At 31.1% G+C, this 24,375-nt stretch overlaps 1 protein-coding gene across 2 annotated transcripts in view; it reads right to left on the bottom strand.

Annotated features, from left to right (window-relative positions):
- Positions 1-466: 466 nt before the first annotated feature.
- LOC118179338 (uncharacterized) overlaps positions 467-24,375 on the bottom strand; it is a 90,823-nt gene continuing 66,914 nt past the window's right edge. For both annotated transcript variants that reach the window (XM_085820834.1, XM_085820835.1), the window contains 6 exons: positions 18,087-18,196; positions 17,304-17,423; positions 13,602-13,707; positions 13,383-13,471; positions 10,460-10,555; positions 467-926 (listed from right to left, as the gene is read on the bottom strand). In XM_085820834.1, coding sequence (XP_085676960.1) covers positions 849-926; positions 10,460-10,555; positions 13,383-13,471; positions 13,602-13,707; positions 17,304-17,423; positions 18,087-18,196 — 599 coding nt within the window. In that variant the 3' untranslated portion in view covers positions 467-848. The remainder of the gene's footprint in view (positions 927-10,459; positions 10,556-13,382; positions 13,472-13,601; positions 13,708-17,303; positions 17,424-18,086; positions 18,197-24,375) is intronic.

Genomic DNA, 24,375 nt, shown 5'->3' on the forward strand with positions numbered 1-24,375 from the left:
ATTATTTATTATTTTTACTGCTTATTTAAAATTATATACTTTATAGAAACAAGGATGGGTTTTGCAAAATACTGAAAAGAAAAATTATTTGAAATGAAAATGTGACTGAGATCATATTTCAGTGGTAGTTGAGAATAAACTGAGATATTATGGTAACTTTCAAAGTTTGCAAAATAATTTCATTGTGAATGTATTGTGCCTCTGTTTAGATATCTCCTGATCTTGCATTCCATTACTATCAATCCCACCTTCCTCTACCTAACACTACTTCAAAGAAAATATTAACTTGTAAAACATAGAGTAGGTCTAAGTGGCTCCATCACAGAAATTTTTTTTAAAAAGGACTTTGTAAGTCAAAAAGTTTGGGAATCGTTGATCTAAACAATAGTTATATCTGAAAATTGTCTCAAGTTTGGCTATTTCCATTATTTACAGTGAACCAAAAATGAATTAAAAGCAACATCAATTCTTTAAAATATTATTTTATTAGTAAAAAGTTAAAACATTTAAACAGAAATTCAAAAAATGACATATACATATGATGTTTATCTTCTCTTAAATTTTAAAACATGAATTAAATTATTTTGATTATGCAATACTATAGCAGAAATTGCAGTTTTCACTCAAAGCAGCATTGCAAATTTCAAATTAAAAAAAAAAAAATCTTTTAATGAGTGTTTTGAAAAAAGAAAAAAAGTTTAAAATACCTCAGTCTTTTTGTATAAAATTTTCTGCTTGGTACAAAGTAAAAGTTTTCCATACATACAGGATACTGCACAAAAAATATCCGTATAGGATGCTTCAAAATACAATATTTTCTTCAGTGAATAATTCTTATCATTAAAAGTTTAGGAAGATGAATTTAAAATCTCGAGCCTTTTTATGGAATGTGTCAAAATCATAATTCCAGTAACAGGCATACCACCCTAAAAAGTAAAAAGATTAGAATAAGAATATAAATTTCCATTTTAAATCTGTTTACAAATTATTAAAAATCATGTGCATTAAGCTCAAATCAAGTAAAATGATATGAAATGAAACTTGACTGAAAGAAATACAGTGGTACTTTAGTCTACATCCACTTTGAAATATGCCCAAGTAGGTATATGTCCTGTTTGGATGCCAAAGTTTTTATTTGTTATACAATATTTGTTTGGAATACAATTTGAAATTGATGAATCATGACTGTACAAACCTTTTTCAAGAAAACACTACAACTGTCCATGATTGTCAATATGCCCATTGCTAGTAAATCAATAAACCATCCGTGTTAAAACTCAGTTTTTATATGATTATTATAAATTTTGGGGGGTGGGCACAATGTTTTTCTGAATTCATTAACAAAGAATTTTAAGAAAGTTAATGAGGAGATTCCAGCAACAAGGAAAATTGTTAGAATTACCATGGATGTAGAAAAAAAGAGATTGCTTAAAAGTATGATGACATGCATATCTTGTTCTTAGCTATTACATACCATATGCCCAGAATGATGGTATCTTTTATTGTGAAAATAAAGACACTATTAGATAAAGTAGCATTGAGAAGATGGTGAAATCAATTACCAGATACATTAGAACATGTTGGAAAATTGCTTTCGATTCTAGATAGCAAAAAAATACTTATGCATGTGTTTCACTCACAGTATTTGTATTTTTAACAGTATTTGTATTAAACAGTGTTATAATAATAACAATAGAATTTTTACTTCCTTGTACGAAGTAAAGGAAGTATTTTTATTGTGAACAATTTCAGTTATCAGATATGAATAGAAATACCCATTTTGACCATCCCCATATCCATTTTGACTACTTTTATGCGTGACTTCTGTACATATGGACAGAATAAAGGATTCTTTATTTCAAAACAGATTGTAAAATGGATTAAAAATAGATTTTTTTAGATGTCTGTATATACATAAGTATGTCACAATGCTAAAAAATTAGTCGCAGAATGTTTAAATTTTGTATGTGGCGTATCTAGTTGTGCAACTCTTTTTTTTAATTGCAATCAGCAATACCAGAAGTATGTTTGTAGATCCCAAATGGAAGGCAGTACCCCCCCATGGGTGCTGGAACCTCCCATGGTGTCTGTAGCGATCCAAAAGCAAATGGAAGACGATAAGATGATCAAGAGTGATGAAACCTACCTATTTAGGAAATTAATATAAGATACTTAAAAATACCTATTTTTTTCATGAATAAAATTTTATCTAAGTAAAATGTTTTGCATTATTGTTATAACAAAAATAAGCCTTAAAAATTTTTAATTAGCATTAAATATACGTATAACTAATTCCATTTAGTATTGTCAGTGACAAATCTTTGCAGACTGGTATGCAAAGAAACAATGAAACATATTTCATCAAAAATATGGGAGCTTGTAATGACTTCTTTACAGAGCAAGAACACCACCATCACAAACAAGCAAAGGCATGCAAGTTGACATGTGCATGAAATCATATCTATAAAAAGGCAGGGGTAGCTCTAGAAATGTCTTACCTATGCCGTTCAGCCAGCCAGAAAGAATTCCAGAACATCCCAGATCAAACTCTGCCAGTGAGCTAGCTTTTGCAAATATCCAGATTGGCCCAGTAGAACATGTGACCACCTCAGATCATCATGCCTAACAAATAACATCTGCCCCTTTAAGATAGCACACAATTCAATGGATAAGAACTCAACAGAGCCTCGACAAAAATGAAAAACAGCTATCCCTTGTAATTTCTCCCCTCCACTGCATCCACAGAGGAAGTAATAGAAAAATGTGCCTTCCTTCTACCACGACTGATGCAATACTGCCAAGCTTTGAGTCTAAGGAGGTATGGCACTTTTGTTTACATCTAGAATACATTACCTTAACAGCAGTTTAATGGTATATCCATGACAATTCCCCACAAACCAAAGAACAAAGACAGTTCACACAAAAAAACATTTATTGACTTCCTTGTTCCATGACTGCATCCGCTCCTGTGGAAACTTCATACAAGAATAATTCATGTCATGTGCGCATTGCAGCAGTATCTTACGAGAGATAGTAAAACTGCGCTTTGAACAGGAATTCTGTATCGATATCTGTAGTCTCATTATTTTTTAGTGCTTCAGCAATAATCTATATTCATGAGTGAAAGTAACAGAAGTCGTTATAATCATTATTTTTATAACTATCAATAAATCTATTGAAATGTTAATTCATTTAAACCATGGCAAGTTTTGTATTTCAAAATACTTGAATACGAGAAGAAATACCAGCAGTACAGTTTTCAATATTTAAAATAGGAATTTACGTATGCTCCTAAAAATCAATCATTATCTATATGTTAAGTTTGCCAAAATGTTTTTAAATGAAACCATGAAGCTTTCTAGGCTACAAGAGCATTTGAATAAAATGCATGCTGATATAAAGGAAAAGATTTATTCTGTTTTTAAGGCCTGGAAAAGAAATATTTAAAACACTACTTTTATGTCAAATACAAAAAAAAATTTTGGCATCATCTTTTAAAGAAGATGATGGACTATGATCCTCATATGTAATATTTCACTATCAATCCCAAGAGCGAGAAAAAAACGCACACAAAAATGGCAAGGAATTAATCTTGCCTGCAGTTAAAGAGGTAATAAAAACTGTTCTTCATTAGACACCATCAAATATCATCAGAAAAATTCCCCCAAGTAATAATTCGGTACATAGAAGAATATATGATAGGGCTAAAGACACTGAAATAGCATTACACAATTATTTGCAAATTTTCCATTCAGCTCATTGAATCAACTTTAACAAATAATAGAGCACTATTCTTATCATACATTCAATTCATAAATGAAGAAATAAATTGCCAAGAGCAAGCCAATTGCCAAGCATTTTTGTCATCTGGCAAAAATTTGGATACCTATACAAAAGAAGAACCAATATTTAATATCATAAACAAGTTTTTTCAAAATAAATAAACTCATATTCGTAATATTTTGTCAGCTGATACTAATGGTTTTCCAGCAGTGACGGGGCACCATAAGTGTTTCATAACACATTTGAAACCCACAGTACCAAATATTTACTATACATTATATTGACCATCATGAGCATTTCATTGCAAAAAATCCGAAAGAAAACCTGCACACATTGCTTCATTATATTATTACAGCAGTAAATAAGATGTGAAGCAATTCATTGTATTGTATATTTAGTCAACTGTGTAGAGAAAATGATGAAGATTATAAGTGCTTGCTGCTGCACTCAGGTCATTGGCTTGTTTTTTCAATCTGTTTAATTCAACACTGGACTTTCATGTAAACACAGATGAAAAACTGCATGAAAGTCTGATTACATCCAAAAATGGCATCACTTGCTCTTTGGCTGCTCATCCTGCGATTTCCACGGGCAACCCAAACGTAGCAAAATCTGCTCATCCTGCAATTTCCGCGGGCACGTGTTTTTCTTTCTCTATTGAGGAGCGCATCCCGTTTTTTCGCTCGTTTAACCACTGAAGTAAATTATATACAGTATTAGATGTTTAGTTTATGCTTTGACTAATAGATATCATTAATTGTTCCCTAAATTGCAGTGTTTGAAGGCACAGTATTACCGCTCAAACTCCACATTTTGCCGCTTTTTCCTTACAGAAATGGCTGCTAGAAAACATTCAGGGATTATCTTGATTATTTAATTAAATTATTAATTAGATTTATTGATTATATTAATAATTAGATTTATTGAATCTGGTGCAAAGACTGTGAAGTTGGACTTTGCCTTGAACCCTGTTTTGAACTCTATCATACTAAACTGCATTAAGGTTATTTTTCCCTCAGCGCTTTATATTTTCTTAAATTTTATACATTTTACCTTTTTATATTATGCAACAAATAGAAATTAACTGTAACTCGACTGAAATTTATTTAAAAAAAAATTTCTCTATGATAACATCTGAAATTGGTTTCTCTGGCAACTTTAGTTTCTCATGATAAAAATCTATATAGAAAAATATTTTCTAGAAAGGAAAAATGCATGTTTCAATTCTCCAATATATATAGATTTTAAATATGGGAGAAAAAATTACACAATTAAAAGCAATTTTGGTCCACAAATTGAGCAATCAGAGCATTAACAAACCTGTTTAAAATATTTAATAAAATCAATTTACAATTGCAAGATAATGAGTTGAAATTTCTTCTGTTCCAATGAAATCTAGGTAGAGATGAATACAGTTACTTTCCTATATTATCAGCAATCTCTGTAAAACAGGAAGATCTACTAACTTACTGTCAACACTTGAACATTCTTCATGCTGATTTTACAGAGCTATTCCAAGATAGTTTAAACATATACCGAGTTTAGATTTTAGACCCTTTTGCAAATGCAGACACAGAACTACTATTAATTTAGAACAGAAACTCGCAGAATTCACAATAAATGAACTAAAAGTAAAATTCAGAAATAGATACCAAAAGTTTTGGCTTCAAAATCAGTACCAGCTTCCTATTCTGAATTGTATGGAGGAGTACAGATATTTTTAACTGCTTTACCTTCTTCATATTTGGCTAAGCATAGGTTCAGTGCAGTAGCTAATTTACTGTCTAAGAAAAGGAACACATTGCACATCAGTGAATGCGGCAATTTGCAACTGATGTTGATAAAATTGAAACACAACATAAACAAATTCTTAAAACTCTACCAGCCTCCATCATATCATAATTTTTTTTTTTTTTAATTTCTAACTGATTTTGTGTTTACTTTAATAAACAATTTTTATTACATTTGATGGTCATTTTAATTCTTACTTTGTGACTCTTAATACACAGATAGACAGACACAATAGATATAGATAATGTGCAACAATATTTTAATATCTAATTAAATTAACTATTACGGAAAAGCGGGAATTGGAATTTTTTTTCTTTTTGCGAAGTGGGCAGTGGTTTAGAAAAGGTTGGGAACTTCTGATATATACATATATATTCAGCTCCTTACTCACCTTAAAAGTCTTTACCCAGCCTTTATTTTTGTGATCATTGAAAACATTTACTTCCAGTTACAAAAGTGTTTTAAATGGTGAAAATATTCATGCCTTGGTAACTTTAAGTTAAAAAAAAAAAAAAAAAAAAAAATTGAAAATAACAAAATCTAACTTTTAATGCAGTCTTCCAGTTTTTATACTTATATATAGGAAAGTTTATACTCATTAAGTTTGACTACTGTAAGTTAAAAATTGACAGTGATATTTAATTTCAAAATTTGGAATTTTTTATGTAATTTTCAACTTATCTTAGGGAATTGGTTAAGTCAGAATAATTTGAAGAAATGAGTTTAAAAGATGTGCAGCAAAAAATGTGCACAATTTAATAGACATAAAAAGAACTGTGGTGTCATATTTTATGCGAACAGATTAATTATTTTCCCTTTATTTTTTACTGGAAAAATTCATTTGGTATATGTTCAACATCAACATGATGATCACACGAAAACAAAACAAAACAGATAGTTGTTGTTGTGACTGATCTGTCATCTGACCTCATCAGGACAAGCCCATGAAATTCATCGTGGCAAAGAGTACAAAATTACACCTGTCATTGGCAGGAGCCTTGGACACCCATATGGGTGACAGTACGATTTTGCCCAATTCCTCCCCAATTTTATGAAACAGAATAATGATGGATGACAATGTACCACTGCAATACCTTAATAAATAAATTTTAAAATATAAGGATTTTTCTTTTAAAGTCAAAATATCAAAGTTATATGTTTAACATGACTTAGCACAGTTCTACTCAGCTGGTACTTATAAAAATTACAAACTTCTACCAATCACCATTTAAGAAAAGTCTTGCATAGCTTTATTAATTTTTTGCATTTTTTCCATGCTGCACATTTAACCTAATGAGTGAAATTTTCTCTATGAGAGATATTAATTAATCACAGAAGCATATTTTAATATGTATTCTTATTCATTAAATTTCATTCAATTCATTAAATTTTTACTTATGAATCTTTTCAAAGATGCATTGTCAAAGAACTTGAAGTCTGGGGAAGGTTATGAAAACTTACTGTCATTATTATTATTATTATTATTATTATTATTATTATTACATGGAATACATACTTGCTGAAAGCATGTAAATTTTTGTTCTTTATTCTCTTAGTATATGGTATTAGATTTCTGTTAGGGTATATTTAAAAATGACTTCGAAGATCTTTCTGCTTTATTACACATCTATACCACTAAATTAATTCGTACCAAATTCCAAATCTTAAAATCAAGGACAAATATTTTATTGATATACGTATGCAAAATGTATTTTTCCTCTGTAAATGCATTCTTAACTGCAAAATCATTTGTAAACATAATTTGAACTAAATATAACAACTTATTATTTCAGTTTGTCTACCTAGATACCGTTTTAAACAAAATTAGAAATATTGGTTACTTTTAGAAAGGATCCTTTCATACAGCAATCTTTATGACAGAGTTCACTGTAATTAACCTGAATGCATATATGGATGACGTTTGCCTCTGACAAAAAATATCCAGGCATGAATGTGTGGTGCAAAAAAAAAATATATATATATATACAGTTACGACTGCATTATTGAGTACATTAACAGAAGAAGGAGAGATTAACACACACTATTATAAATTTGTCAAACAAACATTACTGTAATTAAGTTTTTATTTAGAAATGGTACTTTAATTGCTGTTTGTTTGGGTATGATAAATGAAAACACTGGAATGTTCATAAAAATGGCACATGATAAAAAAGCAGAATACGGACAAAATCAGAAGTGTATCCTAAGTGTTTAGTATGCCCAAACATAATTATGGAAATAGTTTCAACAAACAGAGAAAATATCTCAGCATCCAGGAAAGACAATCCATTGGCCAAAATCATGTTAGATGGTCACACCACAACCTTAACTGACTGACGGGGAAGAGAAAAAAAAAGAAAAAGAAAGAAAGAGTTTGAAGCATTGTAAAAGCCTGCTGTATTTCCAGGTTTTTTAATATTACTTCAAACTGACAGTAGCTTTAACAATGCTTCAAATGCCAGTATGACAACTAAAATGTACAGAATGAAATTTTAGTTGTCATACTGGTGCGGTAAAATAGTTCTTAGCTACTGAAATAGGCCTGAATATTATTTTCTTTTCATTCCTGTCACTTATAAATAAGGTTGGTTTCTATCAGATGGTGCATGACAACCAAAGATTCTGTAAAATTTATTTTGAATGATCATTTGCCATTTTAATACAATAAAAATTATATTTAGATCATTGAATGCCAAAGCAAATTTTTGCACATTAGAGTGAAAATTTTACATCTTGATTACAACCTTAATGAAAGTTCACAAGTTTTTTTTTAATTAAACAAGTTTATTAGACTAAAATGCATAAATTTGTTCAGGTTTATATATTTTGTGAAACTTATTTCCTGCAAACTGTAATTTACTTACTGAAGTTTAGATCTTTTGAGATTCATTCAAGTTTTAATTGGTCCAACAACATTTAGAGAAATGTGCAGACTGAAGGCTGTTTTTTAACTGCTTTTGAGGTGAAAGACATTGAAAGAATTTTATTGCTTTTGATTTGATCCAAATGGAGAATCACATTTGTTTCATTACAGCAGACGCTAATAATTGTTTCATTACAGTAGATGCTAACATCAATTGCAATCGTACTAAGCGTCTACTGTATTTCATTACAGTAAATGCTTAATATGATTGCAATTAATGTTAGCATTCAGATATTTTTATTCAATTGCCGAATTCCCAGCCATTGGTATACTAAAACATGGAAAATATATATCACTTACTGTTATCAACAGTTCAGTTAATATGATCAAAATATTATAGAATAAATTTTTTAAACTGAAGTAAAGTTGCAAAATAAGTTCAAAATTTATTATAAAAATTGCCAGTTAACAGAGACATGCTTCTAAACATCTTGGTTTTGATTTCAGTCAATCAATTAAAACTAGGCAAAAAACAACGTTAGTTTACAAGGTGTGACACAAAAAAACGAGACTAAGTGTGTAGCTCGAAAAAAGAGTGGAGTTGGCAACAATTGTTTTGGTGATGTCATCCTACACACCTCCTCTATCCATGTGGCCAGTTTCGACTTACACACCAGTTAGGAGTACTGTGACATTGAGTGAACACGTGCAACTGCATTCTGCTGGAAAAAAATTTCTAATGTAAAAACTGAACAGCTAATCAAAATCAAATTTCTTGTGAAACTTTAGAAATCAGCCATGGAAAAATTTCAGATGGTTTTCAGGGGGAAGGGACAAAGCATGCATGTCAAATTAAAATTCAAAGCAATGTTAATTGTCTTCTTCGACATTAATGAAATTGTAATGATTGAGTGGGTTCCCAGTGGTCAAACTGTTAATCAACACTACTACACTGAAGTACTGACTTCGTGAAAAAAATTATAGAAAAAAGGCCACACTTGTGGCATGATGGATGGCTGTTGCACCAGGACAGGGCACTCACTCACATGGCCCTATCTATCAAGCAGTGTTTCTGACCAGCAAAAACATTACTGTGATGGGGCATCCTCCTTATAATTTTTTTGGTTCCATGAGACTTTTTTTTTTATTTCCTAAAGTTAAATCTTGCTTAAAAAGAAGCCATTTTACCTCAGTTGAAGAAGTTCAGGAAAAAACGGTGAATCTACTAAAGGGCCTTCCAAAAACCTCGTTCCAGAACTGTTACCAGCAATGGCAGCACCGAATGCAGAAGTGTGTGAATGCTGAAGGGGACTACTTTGAAGGTGATAATGTAACGGAGAACTGATTCTTTACGTATAACCATTGGCCCAGTCTCAATTTTTTTTTTTGTGTGTGTGTGTGTGTGTGTGTGTGTGTGTGTCACACCTTGTATTGTATAAATTTTCAATAACTCAGCCAATTTTGAGGGGATCTGACACAGGCCCTTCTCCTTAAGAAAATAAAATTTCTGTGGATTCGCTTTCCCTGCCTGAAAACATCTATACAAAATTGAGGTTGCTTTTCTGTCTAAGTTTAAATTTTACATTAGCAAGTTCTCTTCTAGTGAGGGATACTCTCCAAGTATTAAGATCAAGGTTACAATAACCATCAAATAATTTAAAGAAATGTTATGAGCAATTCATAATGAACTTTTGCATTAAAGACACTATGAACAGGTCATAAACAAGCTTTGTATTTTTAAATTAAAATGCTGTGAAAATACCTAGTTACATGTTTCCAATTACATTTGTATTAAATTAAATTCCACTGCTGTTTCTGAAAGTTTAATGTTATCATTCAGTTAAGTTATCAAAATAGCCAGAGACAGAAAATATCAAATTAAGTTATACCTACTGTACCATTTTGTAAGCTATATAAATTTCTGGCATCCAAATCCTAACAGAAATTCTGATCAGTTGCAAATTAAACAATTGATTAAAAATTAAAATAAATTAAGCATAAAAATTGCTTAATTTTACTTACTGTAAGGGACGCAAATTGAAGAAATCTCTTAGAGACGGATATTATTTCAGGAAACATTTCAGATGGTATCCTTTCTTGTACAAATTCTTTAAAACTCTAAATAAAAATGTTCATTATTATTATAACACCCATAAAAATAAAAAAAATAAATATATATATATATATATACGAATTATAATGGATCCCTTATAAATAAAACACTTAATTTTAAGAATATTTGATATCCATTTTGAACAAAATTTTAAATAAGCAAAATATTGTGTAAGAGTTTAAAAGTGTGCATATAAAACTGTTGCTACATATTATTGCATGTTGTGGTTACACAAATGTCTCCTCAATGATTGCAGGCAAACAAGAAGAAATTAAAACTTCATTGAAATAAAAAAACAACCAATATAACAATATAAATAGCTGTGTATACTCCAAGGTGAAAAACAAAAATTCCCCTAAGATGAGAGAAACATTGCAGACGACAAGAGTTATTCACAGAACAAAAGTTCAAAACAGTAATCATTGAATTTAAGCGCCACAATATGATCACATTAAATGTCTTCGAACACTAGCTGACCTGACCAACTCACAGTCATTCAGTAATTTTCCATTAAAATTATACTACATTTTCCAATGCCACATTGGCTCATTTCTTTTCCCCACAGTTTTGATTTGATATTAGATATTTTTTTGTCTAAATTGTTTACCCACTTTACTAAATTTCTGTTGGGTTTCATCTCTAAAACCCCCTTCTAGAAAAAGGGAAACCATGAAATAAAAACAAGTACAGAAAAATGGTAACTTTATTGCATCTTAAATAACTAAATAAAATATGCATCATTAAAATTAAATAATAGTAATAAATAAAAATTGCACTAAAAATCATATAAGATTAAACAAGAGATATTAAGTTAAAAATAGCATTTAGCTTAGCAAAGAAGCTTAGGAATGCATACTATGGCACATGAATTCAATTAGTCTAAGTCTAAATGTTGCAGACAGCCCCTTTTTGGCATTTATTGCCCCATTTTGCACTACCCAAAAACTCTCAACAGACTGGACATGACACTAAGAGTTTAGATCACCAAAATGATAACAATGATTTACTGTGAAATATTCATATCAAATGATATATAGCCCTTCCAGCAATCAGAAGATATATAATAGTTCCGTTTACATTTTCCTCTGTTGTGGCAAATCACAAAATCCATTGCAGTAAAAAGATAACAACAACTGAATGAAAAATGTGGGTGCATAAGCTATGCTTATAAAGACAACTGCTGGAAAGAAGCCAAACCAAACTGGAAATAGCCAAACCATTGAGGAAATTAAATTTGTCCAAACAAACAAAAGTGATATGTTTTTAACAGAAAAATAATCCAGCCACTCAGCTCCTATTAGTAATATTACTAAAGGAAAAAGGATAAACACTTCTGAAAATTTCAAGAAAAATCCATCCTAGAATTCAAAACAGTTTTACAGAAACTTTCAGAATGTCGTAAAGCTGACATCAATTTCTGTTGCTAAGAGTTGGTAGGAATGTGTCTACTCATACCCTAGTTCTATTTAAACTGTTTTTACAATTCCAGCATCAATCAATTCAGAATTAAAAGATCTATGGCATAATGCAGGAAACAAAAACTTAGTAAGTGACTAGAGATTTGGTTACACAAAAATATGCAATAAAACATAAAATATGACATAAAATGCTTTAAATTAGTAAATAAATAAAAATTACATAAAAGTACAAAAATACAAAAGCTAAATTACAAGTACCGTAATTTCCGGAAGAAAGGCTGCATCAGCGTAAACGCCGCACTCGATAAAAATGGCGGGAAAAAAATTAAAATTACACAGAAACGCCGCAATAGATTAAATTGCGTGTGACATCGTCGTGGGCCGTATAGATGCAAAAACTCAACCTAAGTCCTGATATATGACATACCAGTAAAGTTTTTAATAATGAACTATAAATAATATTTTTAATTATCGATGTATTGTTTTTTAAAAGATTTACAAGTCTTAAGCTTGCGTTCTGTTGTGTTAAATATATTCTCTTCATCTTAAATCTTCTGAAGTTTAAATAGATAAATGCGGATTATAAAGGTAAATTGATTTGCCTTTATAATCCGCGTTTATCTATTTAATATAAACCGAAAAACTGCCTAATATTTTCCTGTAAGTAACCGTAGAAACTAAGGCAATCCACCTTAGCAATTTTTTTATCTTCCAAATGTAAGCGAACATATAGTCCACTGCCGTTGCATTCCTCAGAAAACCATTCTAACTCCCCTACTCCCCGATGAAAATAATAGAATCGTCTCTCTCATAGGCTGCCGTTTTGAGATGTAGACGCTAGTCTTAAAAACTATCCAACAAGTACTTGTACCCAAACTGATGGGATCTGTATCTGGCAGAATGCCAAGAAAAATCCATTCATGCTGAAGGGGAAATACGTCAGAGTTCGTTATTGCGAGGCAGGTGGAGTCGTGTCCGCCTTTGAAAAAAATTGCAGAAAAGGCAGGGGTGGGGAGAGGATGGGTCCTGGAAGATTCATCGAATGGCTGAGGAGAGAGACTATTCGAACTAATGAGAATGTTGATTTGAAAGGGGGAAGAATGTTATTGTTCTGAGATCTTGTTTAGGGTGAATAAAACATGTAGGTCCGTTCAAGGGAAAGAATGTAAACAAAATAACGTTCGCAAAAAACAACTGAGTGGTCTTTTATGTGGGAACAGCATAAGTCTATGCACAATGACAAGGCCATCCAAACTACGTAAAATGACCATTATAGGAAATATTTTACTTTTAGTGCACCTAAACGCCGCACCCGCTGAAAATTTAAGTTTTAAACACGTAAACGCCGCGGCGTTTCTTCCGGTACCTTAAATATTTACCATATCATTATTATATATATAAAATATATTCAAACCTGTTTAGCATCCATAAAAAACACAAGCAGAACAGATATGAATGAAACAATAGTGCTAAGCTCCATATCTTTATCAGCAGCCTTTAAAACTGCAACAAGAAAATTACATACATCAAATGCTGTTAAATAAGATGGTGCTGAAAATACATTTAACAAAGATTATTTGAAACCAAAAGAAATATGGGAATATAATTTTAACTAAGAAAAATATTAACGAACCTAATTGGATTTCAGGTTCCTCATGGTTAGAAGCTGTATTTGCTTTCTCAGATTGAAGTGCAATATTTTTCACTTCCTTAATTTTATTTACACAGTTTAACAGCATCTGCAAAAAAATTTTTATTTGACTTTGAAGTTTTTTATTTGGGGGGGGGGGGCTTTGAAAAAGCAATAAATAAGAACTAAATTCAGAACATTTGTTTTTATCTACAAATCCATTCAGTAAGAAATTCAGTCACAATTTAGTACAATATATTATTTAGAAAAACAATTCACAATTATTAATAAAATGTCTGCCTGTGAAAAAGTCTGCAATATAAATTACACATAATATAATCAAAAATGTTTTCAAATTTACCTTTCGAACTATTAGAGGTCATTTTTACATTTTCTGTAGTAGAATAAACAAACACTTTCTCTAAGATAAAATCTAGTTTACTACTCATCCCTCCCAAGAAAAAAAAAGACTTGAACGAAAACTTCAGTGAATGGTTTCTGAATTACCACTGATATTTCTTTATACTTGATTTTTTTTGATATTATGTGTGCATCCTAATGATTTTGAACTGGCATTTATACAGTAATTTAATAGAAGAAACTTGTCAAAATATTTCTTTTCAAAATTCTAGATCGTTATTTACTTTTGATTTAAAATTGTTAAAAAATTAAAATATATAAACAATGCATTTCACACCAGCTTATTTAATATCGGCATTATATTTTAATGTAAATCTACAGAATAATTAATTTTTTATACATATAAAAACATGAAACATAAACACAAAAACCAGTACAGTTAACCTGCTCAACCCCTAAGAATTGAACTTCAGATACATTAGTAGCAAAAATTTTGATTTTTTTCACCTGAAAACAATAGAGATGGATCTTTCACCTACAAACTAATTCAAAGAACCAATTCATTTTAATGAGTGAATGAGCAGTGTGATTCGACAAAATGAAGCAACAGCCTCTTTACAGCAAGCATTCAGAGCTTTTGTTGGACACTGAGTCATAAAAAAGAATCAATTCAGTTCAACAAGTGAACATTTCTGATCTGACTCATAAAAGAACAATTTTGCTCATCTCTAGAAAGCAGTAGATATTTAAAATGTGTTATTAGTTCCTACAGAAGCTATCACAAACCAAAAAATTTGAAGCAATTTATTAAGTCAAAATCAAAAGAAACAACTGAAATATCTATTTCAATGAATCTTCATTTCTATTTTTGATCTAATTCACTCATTGTTTTTTAATAAAAATGAAAGCACAGTAACTTACAGTACTATCATATAATACTGAGATCAACTGCTCTTATGGCAGATTCTGCAAATAAATAATGCATATAGACTAGATAACTTAATTAATAATGTTTTTATGAGAGTTATATAAAATTTATTATAGCAAGACACTCATAGACTATCTTCCCTTAGATGAATGAAGAATATTTTCATGAAATATTTTATGAATGGTTTGTACACTAAGTCCCAGATCCGGACATCCAATATCTGGAATGATCTAAAATCCATACCTCAAAGCCATAAGCCATTTTTTTATGTTTTACACATGTGCATTTGATTTTTCCTTCTACAACATATGGAGGTTTTTCACTAGAAAATTCCAATTCTTGATTACACTTAGGCACTAAATAAAATACCTCGTTATGAAGAAACAATCATTTAAGCATAAATTTGTGAAATTAATAATTTGGCTCTGTAGTCAAGTATCTCCTTGGCATACATCTCAAACCGAAACATTCACCTACTAGTACTTTATACCCCTGACAACGACCTGTCATTATTTATTATATTTTGCTTTCATCTCCACATGTTTATCAATACATGACAGCTTCAGTAATGACTCATGCAGTGATGTCTAAACATTAAAAAAAAATTTTTTTTTAATATTAGTAATTGAATAACAAGAGTATGGCAACTTTTTACGCTAACATTATGCTTGGCGGTGATTATAAATTAAAGTTCAATGTGCTAAGAAATGTTGAGGAGGAAAAATTTAATTTTGTATGCTCAAAAATAGATTTTGTTAATGAAACTCATAGGCCAAAAGATTACATTTAGTGCTACTTTAATTAAGAATAACTGATATGTTATTCACATAAACTCAGAAGCAGTGGCAAAATATGGCCGCACCTGACGGCAGAATTAGGAAAGACAAAATTTTCGGAATTTGAGGATGCATCGAGCGGCAAAATTAAGGGATGAGAAATTTTTTATAATTTAGAAAAAATCACTGAGTTTAGGGGTGGCAAAAATTTAGAACTTAGGAAGGCATATTGTAGCAGAATTTAGGACCCGCAGAGACTGCAACAGGTGGTATCTTGCCCCGGCCCTATATAAAGCCTTAAATATATGTGGGAGTTTATACAGGACTCAGATTATACTTAAGCATGCATAAGAAATAGACATAGGTATGGTAAATAGCTAAACCAATAAAATTCAGGCTTAGTTCAGTATGCAATAGGAGCAAGACAAAATTTAGTGGAACAACTTGTCTTTCATTGCCAATCTTATGATACATAGCCAATAATGTATAGCAGATGCTAAGATAACATATCCGTTTTATTCTTCCCTCCAAATTGTACGTCCGCCATTCAGCCTATGGATATCGGAATAGAGCGCACGCTGAAATGCAAATATAAAGTAAAATTTTTTAAACCCATGTTAAGTTTCTTGAACAATAGCAAGACCATTCACGAATTTTGGAAATACTTTAGCATAAAATCTGCTGTGTGGAGCATCGCAAGATCATAGGAGGATGTATCTCCAGATACGTTAAAAAGTGCTTGGCATAATTTATAGCCAGCTATCATATTTCACAGTGAGGACAACAAAAATGATAGCCACGAATTTGAAGGTTTCCGGACATTGCAAACTAAAGATGAAATTTTCCAGCTAATGGATTTTGTAAAGAAATTTGGAGAAATGGTAATAAATGAAGATGATATAACAGAAATTCTTCATTGCGATGACATTGCCCCAATCATAAATCAATTAATTGACAACAAAATCTGTAGTATGGTTCTAGATCCAGAAAATACTGCTACCGATAGTGAAGAAAGTTACAGACAGGTTATTGAAAACAAAAAAATTTCAGTTGACAAGTTAGCAGGTGTTCTCGACACAGCAATTACAGGACTTGAACACTGGAACTTTGTAATTGAACAAGAAATTATGTCTGTTAATAGAATTAAAGAGAAAGCAGTAGCACAAAAAATGAAGCAACTTAAACAACTTACATTGAAAGAATTGTTTAATAAAGTAAACAAATAAATATTAGTTTTTTTATACCCTTTACATCATAAATTCTTTATTATTTCGTTAATTACGATTTCATATTTTTAACTGTATAATTTCTGCATGCCATCTTACTAGATTTAAATTGATAATCTAATATCTGGAAAAATCCCAAATCCGGAATTGCCAAAGTCCTGACAAGTTCGGATCTCGAACTTTGTACTGTATACAGTTTTAACATAGAGCAAAATACAAAAATTGATGCGGCGAACCTACTTATCTACCAAGAACTGAAACTGATACAAACAACTAGCATATCTCTAAAAAAATCCAGGTTTTTTTTCCTTTCAGGCAAGTTAAGTTACATTGATTCTAAAAATTTTAATTTAGAATAATAAATATTTAATAAACTTAAGTATTACTTACAATAATTCATAAATAAAAAAATTACCTTTATCAAAGCTTCAACAGCCCGAATTTCTACATTACTGTCAACTTTAAATGTTTTAAGGCATAACTGAACAAAGGTTCGTTTATTCTTCAAGTAAAAATTTATTATTAATTCCAGGCACTATAATAAAAAACACAGAAACTAATTAACACAAATGTTAAGCTTTAAATATAAAGTATAATTTTTTAAATACAAGCATTATAAATTTCATTTTCGTTTTTTAGGTCCGAGATCTTCAGGTAAATAAACAGTACAAGGTAAGTTGATAAAAATGTCAAATATTTTAAGAATAGCTACCATATGCTTTTTGAGAAGATAAAAAGACATCATCTATACACTGATATAAAATCATTACATGGATGAATGGCCAGAAATGTGTCTCAAAAATAAACAACTGCATTAAAAAATATATAACTTTAAACCATTTTAAAAAGTATGGAAATTAAAAATATTCAACCAATACAACTAGATAAGAATTTGTCAAATATGGTACTGAATATTCAGCACAGCTTTACTAAATAAAATTTGTTTAGCATTTAAGATTTCTCTAAGAAAGTAATGGCAGTCACTTATTCAGCTCATGAACATTTTTTACACCATTGTATGTAACAATAATAAAGATTTAAAGAAAGCTTGAGTGGAATATTTATTTTCTAAAATTCAGACTTTAAAAATAAAATATCTAGTAGTAACTATAAGAATCAACATCATAATTTTTGGATGCTATTGCTGAATTGATATAGCAATAAATACTGTGAAACTATAGAGAAATTAAAAACTTACAAGTACAAGAATATCAAAATATTTTTCATCTGATTCAAAATATGTCTTTAAAATACAAATCATAATTTTTTCCATCAGTCCTTTCACATTAGTAAATGTATCATACTGATCTAAAAGAAAATAAAAAAAACTACATATACTGTACTGCATGAAAAGAAAACTATGGCAGTATTAATTATAAGCATAAGAAATACATAAAACTACATAAAAGAACAGAATAAGTAAATTAATGGTAAATATAGTCAAATTCCTAACAATAACTACACTTGACGATTGGTATTTCTGAGATTTTTATTAAATAATGGTCCTGAAAATCATCAATAATCACATTTTCTTAAATGACTTCTTGCACAGAATATCGAAATAAAAACTTTATGTGTGGTCATATTATGGAAGTTTCACAAAGTCTCGCAATTACTATAAAATCAAAGTTTTATTTTTCTCATAAAAAGAAGAAACTGAAAATTTGTAATTTTAATTCAAAACAGTTTTACATATAATTTTAAAATTTGAAGATCAATTATGGTCTATGTAAACTTTTCAAAACATCACTTGATTCAGTAGTGCAGTTTCAAAGTTATGAAAGAGTGTTCAAGCATAGAAATGAATTTAGGTAATTTGATGCAATTTGAGAACAGTAATAAAATATTTGAAAACATCAAGTGAATCTTGGAAAATGATAATAAAAAAAAGAGAGAGAGAGGGGGAGTGAGAGAGAGAAGAAAAATAATAGAGCTTTCGGTGCAACTTTTCAGCCAGGGAGCTTTTGGCATTACATGAAAAACAGTAATACTCTGGAATAAATTCAAGGAACAGCTCATTCATGTAACAAATGGAAAGACTTGCACTAATGTAGGATGGCATTGTCCATTATAATCGGATGACGCGACAAGCTGTGAAAATAAATCTTTTACTTGCCCGATGCTAGAAGTCAGACGATTCTTTTGGTGCAACTTTTCAGCCAGGGAGCTTTTTGCATTACATGAAAAACAGTAATACTCTGGAATAAATTCAAGGAACAGCTCGTTCATGTAACAAATGGAGAGACTTGCACTAGTGTAGGATGGCATCGTCCATTATAATCAGATGACGCGACAAGCTGTGAAAATAAATCTTTTACTTGCCCGATGCTAGAAGTCAGACGATTCTGCCATTAAGACGATGATGCAATTGAATGATGTCTGCATGCAAAAGACGGTCAATTCTCTTCATCTGTAAATAATCTCATCTATTTCCTTCTACACATGTAATCATTTTGTAGTTTTCAGCAACTATTCATGTTTCATTAAATATTCGAGTTATTCATAAGTCGGATTAGTCATTTCAAGCCCCTAGACAGCCACATCAAAAGTAAGTTTACAGACATCATATTCCTACACAGCGATCCAACAGATTTGGGCGCCATGATGAGCCTAGGAAGAATTATGATGAATATTACAAAAGAAAAGAAGTAAGTTTTTTTCGACTATTTTCAAATTGTTACTTCTAAGAATAGTGTTCTACTGCATTTTGAACCAAGATGGCTACTTTAAATTCGATACCTAGAATTTCTAATTCTTTAAGAACTGGGCCTACAAAATCCATTAAACTGTTACATCAAATTGTGTTTGGAACTTTAAGTGATAGAAAAAATAGAGCGAGATTGTGTAACTTTTGTGGTTTTCCATCTGATTTCAATATTGAGGGAACAAACAAAAATTACTTCAAACTTTCACTGCAAATGATTTTATTTCTGTGTGTAATTTGTTTCATATTAATTATGAGTCAAGCCCTGATAAAAACTGTGATTTAATATTGAATAGACTTTGTGATTTTAAGCTTCTGAAATCTGAAAGTGACGACGATGATAAGTTATCTGAAAACGAAAGTGTTTATTATTCTGATAAAAATGATAATGATAATTCTGTTTGGTCAGAATCACCTCCCATAAATAATTCAGTAGATTAAAACATTATGATGCCTAGTAATATTTCATTAAATGTTTCTGAATTTAATGGTACTGATACATATCCGAGTGAATCCTTCATTTGCGATTTAGAATCCTTTAAATTATTTAAGTTATCTGAATTACAAAAGATTGTGTTTGCTAAAAAATTGCTTACTAGTTCTGCTAAAGTATTTATTCGGTCTTTGAAAGGTATAGTGTCATGGGACAAATTAAAAGAAAATTTTTTTATCTGAATTTGGTTCCAAAATAAACAGTGCACAACTTCAAATTTTATTACAGAAACGACACTTAAAACCCGGTGAATCCCTTTCCGAATATTTAATTGCCATGTGTGAAATAGCCAGTCGCGGTGTTGATGATTCATCTATTCTTGATTATGTAATCAATGGGATACCCGATCAGAGTAGCAACAAAATTATTTTGTATGGGTGCAAAACTATTTCTGAATTCAAAGAGAAATTAAAAATACAGTCAAAAGTCTTTAATCCGGACTTCGGCGATTCCGGATTATAGATCATCAGTTTAAATCTGGTAATCTGGCATGCAGAAATTATAAAATTAAAAATATGAAACTGTAATTTATGAAATAAAGAGCAATTATGATCTAAAGGGTATCAAAATTAAAAAAAAAAAAAGCTTAATATTTATTTGTTTTACTTTATTAAACATTTCTTTCAACGCACATGTGTAAAGCGTACATTACGCATAGTTGAAATTAGAAAATTGCAACCAGAAAACTATTTGATTTGTATTCGTGATATTTATAATGACAAGGAATTTGATTTAAATCATATCAAAGACGAAGTACATCGAGATGAAATACTACATTTAGTAAGGAATTATAAGCCAAATAAAATAAAAACATCTGCCCTGAAGATAAGGATAGTGCTGACAGATCAACTTCCAGTTCATTGTGTGCCGCAATGCCCCCCCAGGGAAATAACATGCACATTAAAAGAGAAAACAGTTTTTTTCATGATTTGGTACTGCACTTGAGTAACTTCGGTGAGGGAAGTGGGTGTGATGGCAACAAGATTGAAAAGCTGCCTTTGGCTGTTCAGCTGTTTTTTGTTAGACTGACAGACATCATGAACAATGGTATGAATTTTTTTGTTATTTACATTAACAAATCCCATACAAAAATGTTATGTTTCTTTGCATACAAAAAATGCATACATTATTTGCATTAAAAAAAAGGTAATTTTTTTTCAAAAGGAAGGATATTAATGTATTCTTTCGCAAGTTTCATCAAACTGTACATTGGTAATTTGAGGCTAGGCATACAGTTCGAGCCTAACCGAGAACAGCCGAAGAGCTTTAAAGGCACCTTTTCAATAGTCATAGACTTGAATCTAGCACACCTGTGTATGCATTAGTGATGCAAGAAGTGTAGGATTATATCTAGTTCGTTAAACAGAATGCCAATTCATATTTTTTACTTTTTTAGTTTATTTTATTATTATTTAGTACTATATTATTAGTGTTTTATTAAGTTTTGTTTCTCCTTTTATAATTCTTCTATGGATTTTAACAGTTAAAATGTACCGATATTTGAAGACAAACAATCCATATTATTCTGAAGAGACTAGTGATGAAGATTTAGAATCTAATATGAAATTTCAAAAGGCAGCTAAAGAAAGAAGTTCAAAAAAGGTTCATCGTTGGACTTTACATGGACTGGTTATCCAGAATGTTCTCTTTCATTCATTGCGTCTCATTTATAGTAAAAAAAAAAAAAACTTTAAAATATAGCAACGGCTCCAACACAACTAAAATTTCACAATAAATCATAATAATATGAAAAATAAAACTGTTGATTACTTTAAACCTATGTTAAAAATCTCAAAATAAACACAGTACAGCTTTTATAAACACATTCATAGCTAGTCAAAAGGCTCAGAAAGCAAGTTATTTGCTAGGAGAGCTTATTGCCCAGAAAAGGTAAAGCCACACAGTCAATGTGAATTTGATAACGCCCATATGTAAAATTATAGTAGGTAAAATGTTGGGAGCAGATGCAGTAAGGAAAACTGAAAATATTCCACTTTCGAACAATACAGTAAGTCAATGAGTCAAATTTAGTGATATGTCATGTAATGTTGAACAGGTTTTGTGTGATAGACAAGAAAATGACTTTTTTTTTTTTTTTTTTTTAATTAAGAGAACCAGTCAACAGACTTAACCAACAAACGTTATGTTCTAAGTAGTGATGGGCAACTTCGGTACTTTCTACAGAAAAATACCCGTTACTCAAGTAACCTTTACTTTGAAAAGTACCGAAAACCGATTTCAAGTACCGAGTACCCAAGTAACGATTTGGAGTACCGAAGTAACGAAATACCGGAGTAACGGTTTGCTGTACCGGAGTACCCTAGTAACAATTTGGAGTATTGAAGTGCCCTAGTAACGATTTGGAGTACCGAAATACGCAGCAAACGACTTTGTGCACTGGAGGAACTAAATGCAATATCGCCTAATGATTCTATTAATCAGGCATGAAAGAGCAAAAAATGCAAAGGAAAAAAAGGGAGGGACATGTATGTTTACATAAACATGTCCGGATAATTTCCGGTGTTCCATTCGATAGTTTTTCCCTCCTCAAATAAGCTCCAGAGGGAGTTAAAGAAAAGAAGAAGATTCGGACTGCCAGGTCAAAGTTCACCTCTCTTCCTATCGGAGAAGTGTGGTCACGTCCTGGGGGGTAAAGCAGGCGTTGACAATCCTGCGTTAGGCACGTGACCTGGGTTTAGTTTTTGGTGAGATGAAAATCTGTTTTTAGAAGGGGGAAGAATTATCATAAGTGGGTCAGTTATCTTTGTTCTTTCATTAGAAAAGTTTAAAATTGCGTCTGTATTTTATGTTGATTGGCTTAGTGATTCACTAGATGCTGTGACTTTTTCTGAAGTAGGTACAGCGTGATAAAAAAAAGGATCATATTTATTTAAAAAGTATCATATGATTTACATTGCCCTATTAAGCAAGCAAACGAAAAATATTTTTCATGATTTATGCTAAAAATATGTTGAGGAAAAGGAAGTAATCTAGTTGATAGTTGATTCCATTCACCAATCCAACAACAGCAACTTACCAAATCAATCATTTCAGATCCACGCAGTTTTTCTTCTACAAATGATGAAAAATTGAAACATGCACAATTCGGATTGCAAATCATCTAGCGCTCCCCTCCCTTTCCCTCCTGACTATACCGACTCCAATCACAAGTGAGCAATGCCGGCGACAGTGACTCCAACTGCTACTATTCCCCCCCTCACACACAATGAACGGCCTTTCGAAAAATTTCCACTATTTCACACTCATCCTCCTGCGCACACAAAGGCAATTAATTATACTACCTCAAACTCTAGTCTCCGTGATGTCTAGTTTCCCCCTTTCACGTTTGCCATTCCATGCCCTATTTCAAGTTCATTCATGGACACAAGGAGCGGATATCACCATTTCGCAAATACAACCAGACACTACTGTCCTCGTACCAAAACCGAAGTGAGCTGAACCGTCATCGATCCTCCAGTAACGAATACCGAAATACCGAGAAGAGACGCATATTTTCGTTACAAAGTAGTGAATACCGAAAAGTACCCGTTTCAGTGCAGAAGTAACAAATACCGAAAAGTACCCGTTTCGGTACAGAAGTAACGAATACCGAAAAAGTGCCGGTTTCGGTACAGAAGTAACGAATACCGAAAAGTACCCGTTTCGGTACAGAAGTAACGAATACCGAAAAGTACCGATTTCGGTACTGAAGTGACGGGTACTTGGATGTACCGATCTTCAGTACCCGTTACAAAATACCCGGTTTGGTAGTACCGACTCATCACTAGTTCTAAGCTTTGTAAGATTAGTTAATGAGGAAGAAATTCAAGAAAATTTCCTCTGCTGTAAAGAATTACTATAAACAATCACGAGAATAGATATATTTGATATTTTATCTACATAACCGGAAAAAATTCTTTCCTGGAAGAATTGTATTGGCACTTGTACGGATGGTGCTGCTTTTATAGTTGGCTCCATAAAAGGCTTTGTTAAAGGCTTGTTGTTTTTTGTAAAAAAAAAAAAAAAAAAAAAAAAAAAAATGCCAATGTTGTTTCTACACAGTGTTTATTTATAAAGAAGCATTGATGTCAAAATATCTTGTTAGTGAAGTATCAAAAGTGTTTGATAATGTGATAAAAATGATAAACTTCGTTAAACGAAAGCCACTTCACTCCAGAATTTTTAGAAAGTTCTGTAAAAACATAAAGAGCATACAAATCTGTTGTGATATACTGAAATCTGGAGATTAAGTAGAGGCAGAGTTTTTAGTAAGGTTTCTGAGATTAAGGA

The sequence above is a fragment of the Stegodyphus dumicola genome, chromosome 7, assembly GCF_044657685.1.
Source record: "Stegodyphus dumicola isolate Sdum_Otavi_A_Nest chromosome 7, ASM4465768v1".
In the NCBI taxonomy this organism is placed as follows: Eukaryota; Metazoa; Arthropoda; class Arachnida; order Araneae; family Eresidae; genus Stegodyphus; species Stegodyphus dumicola.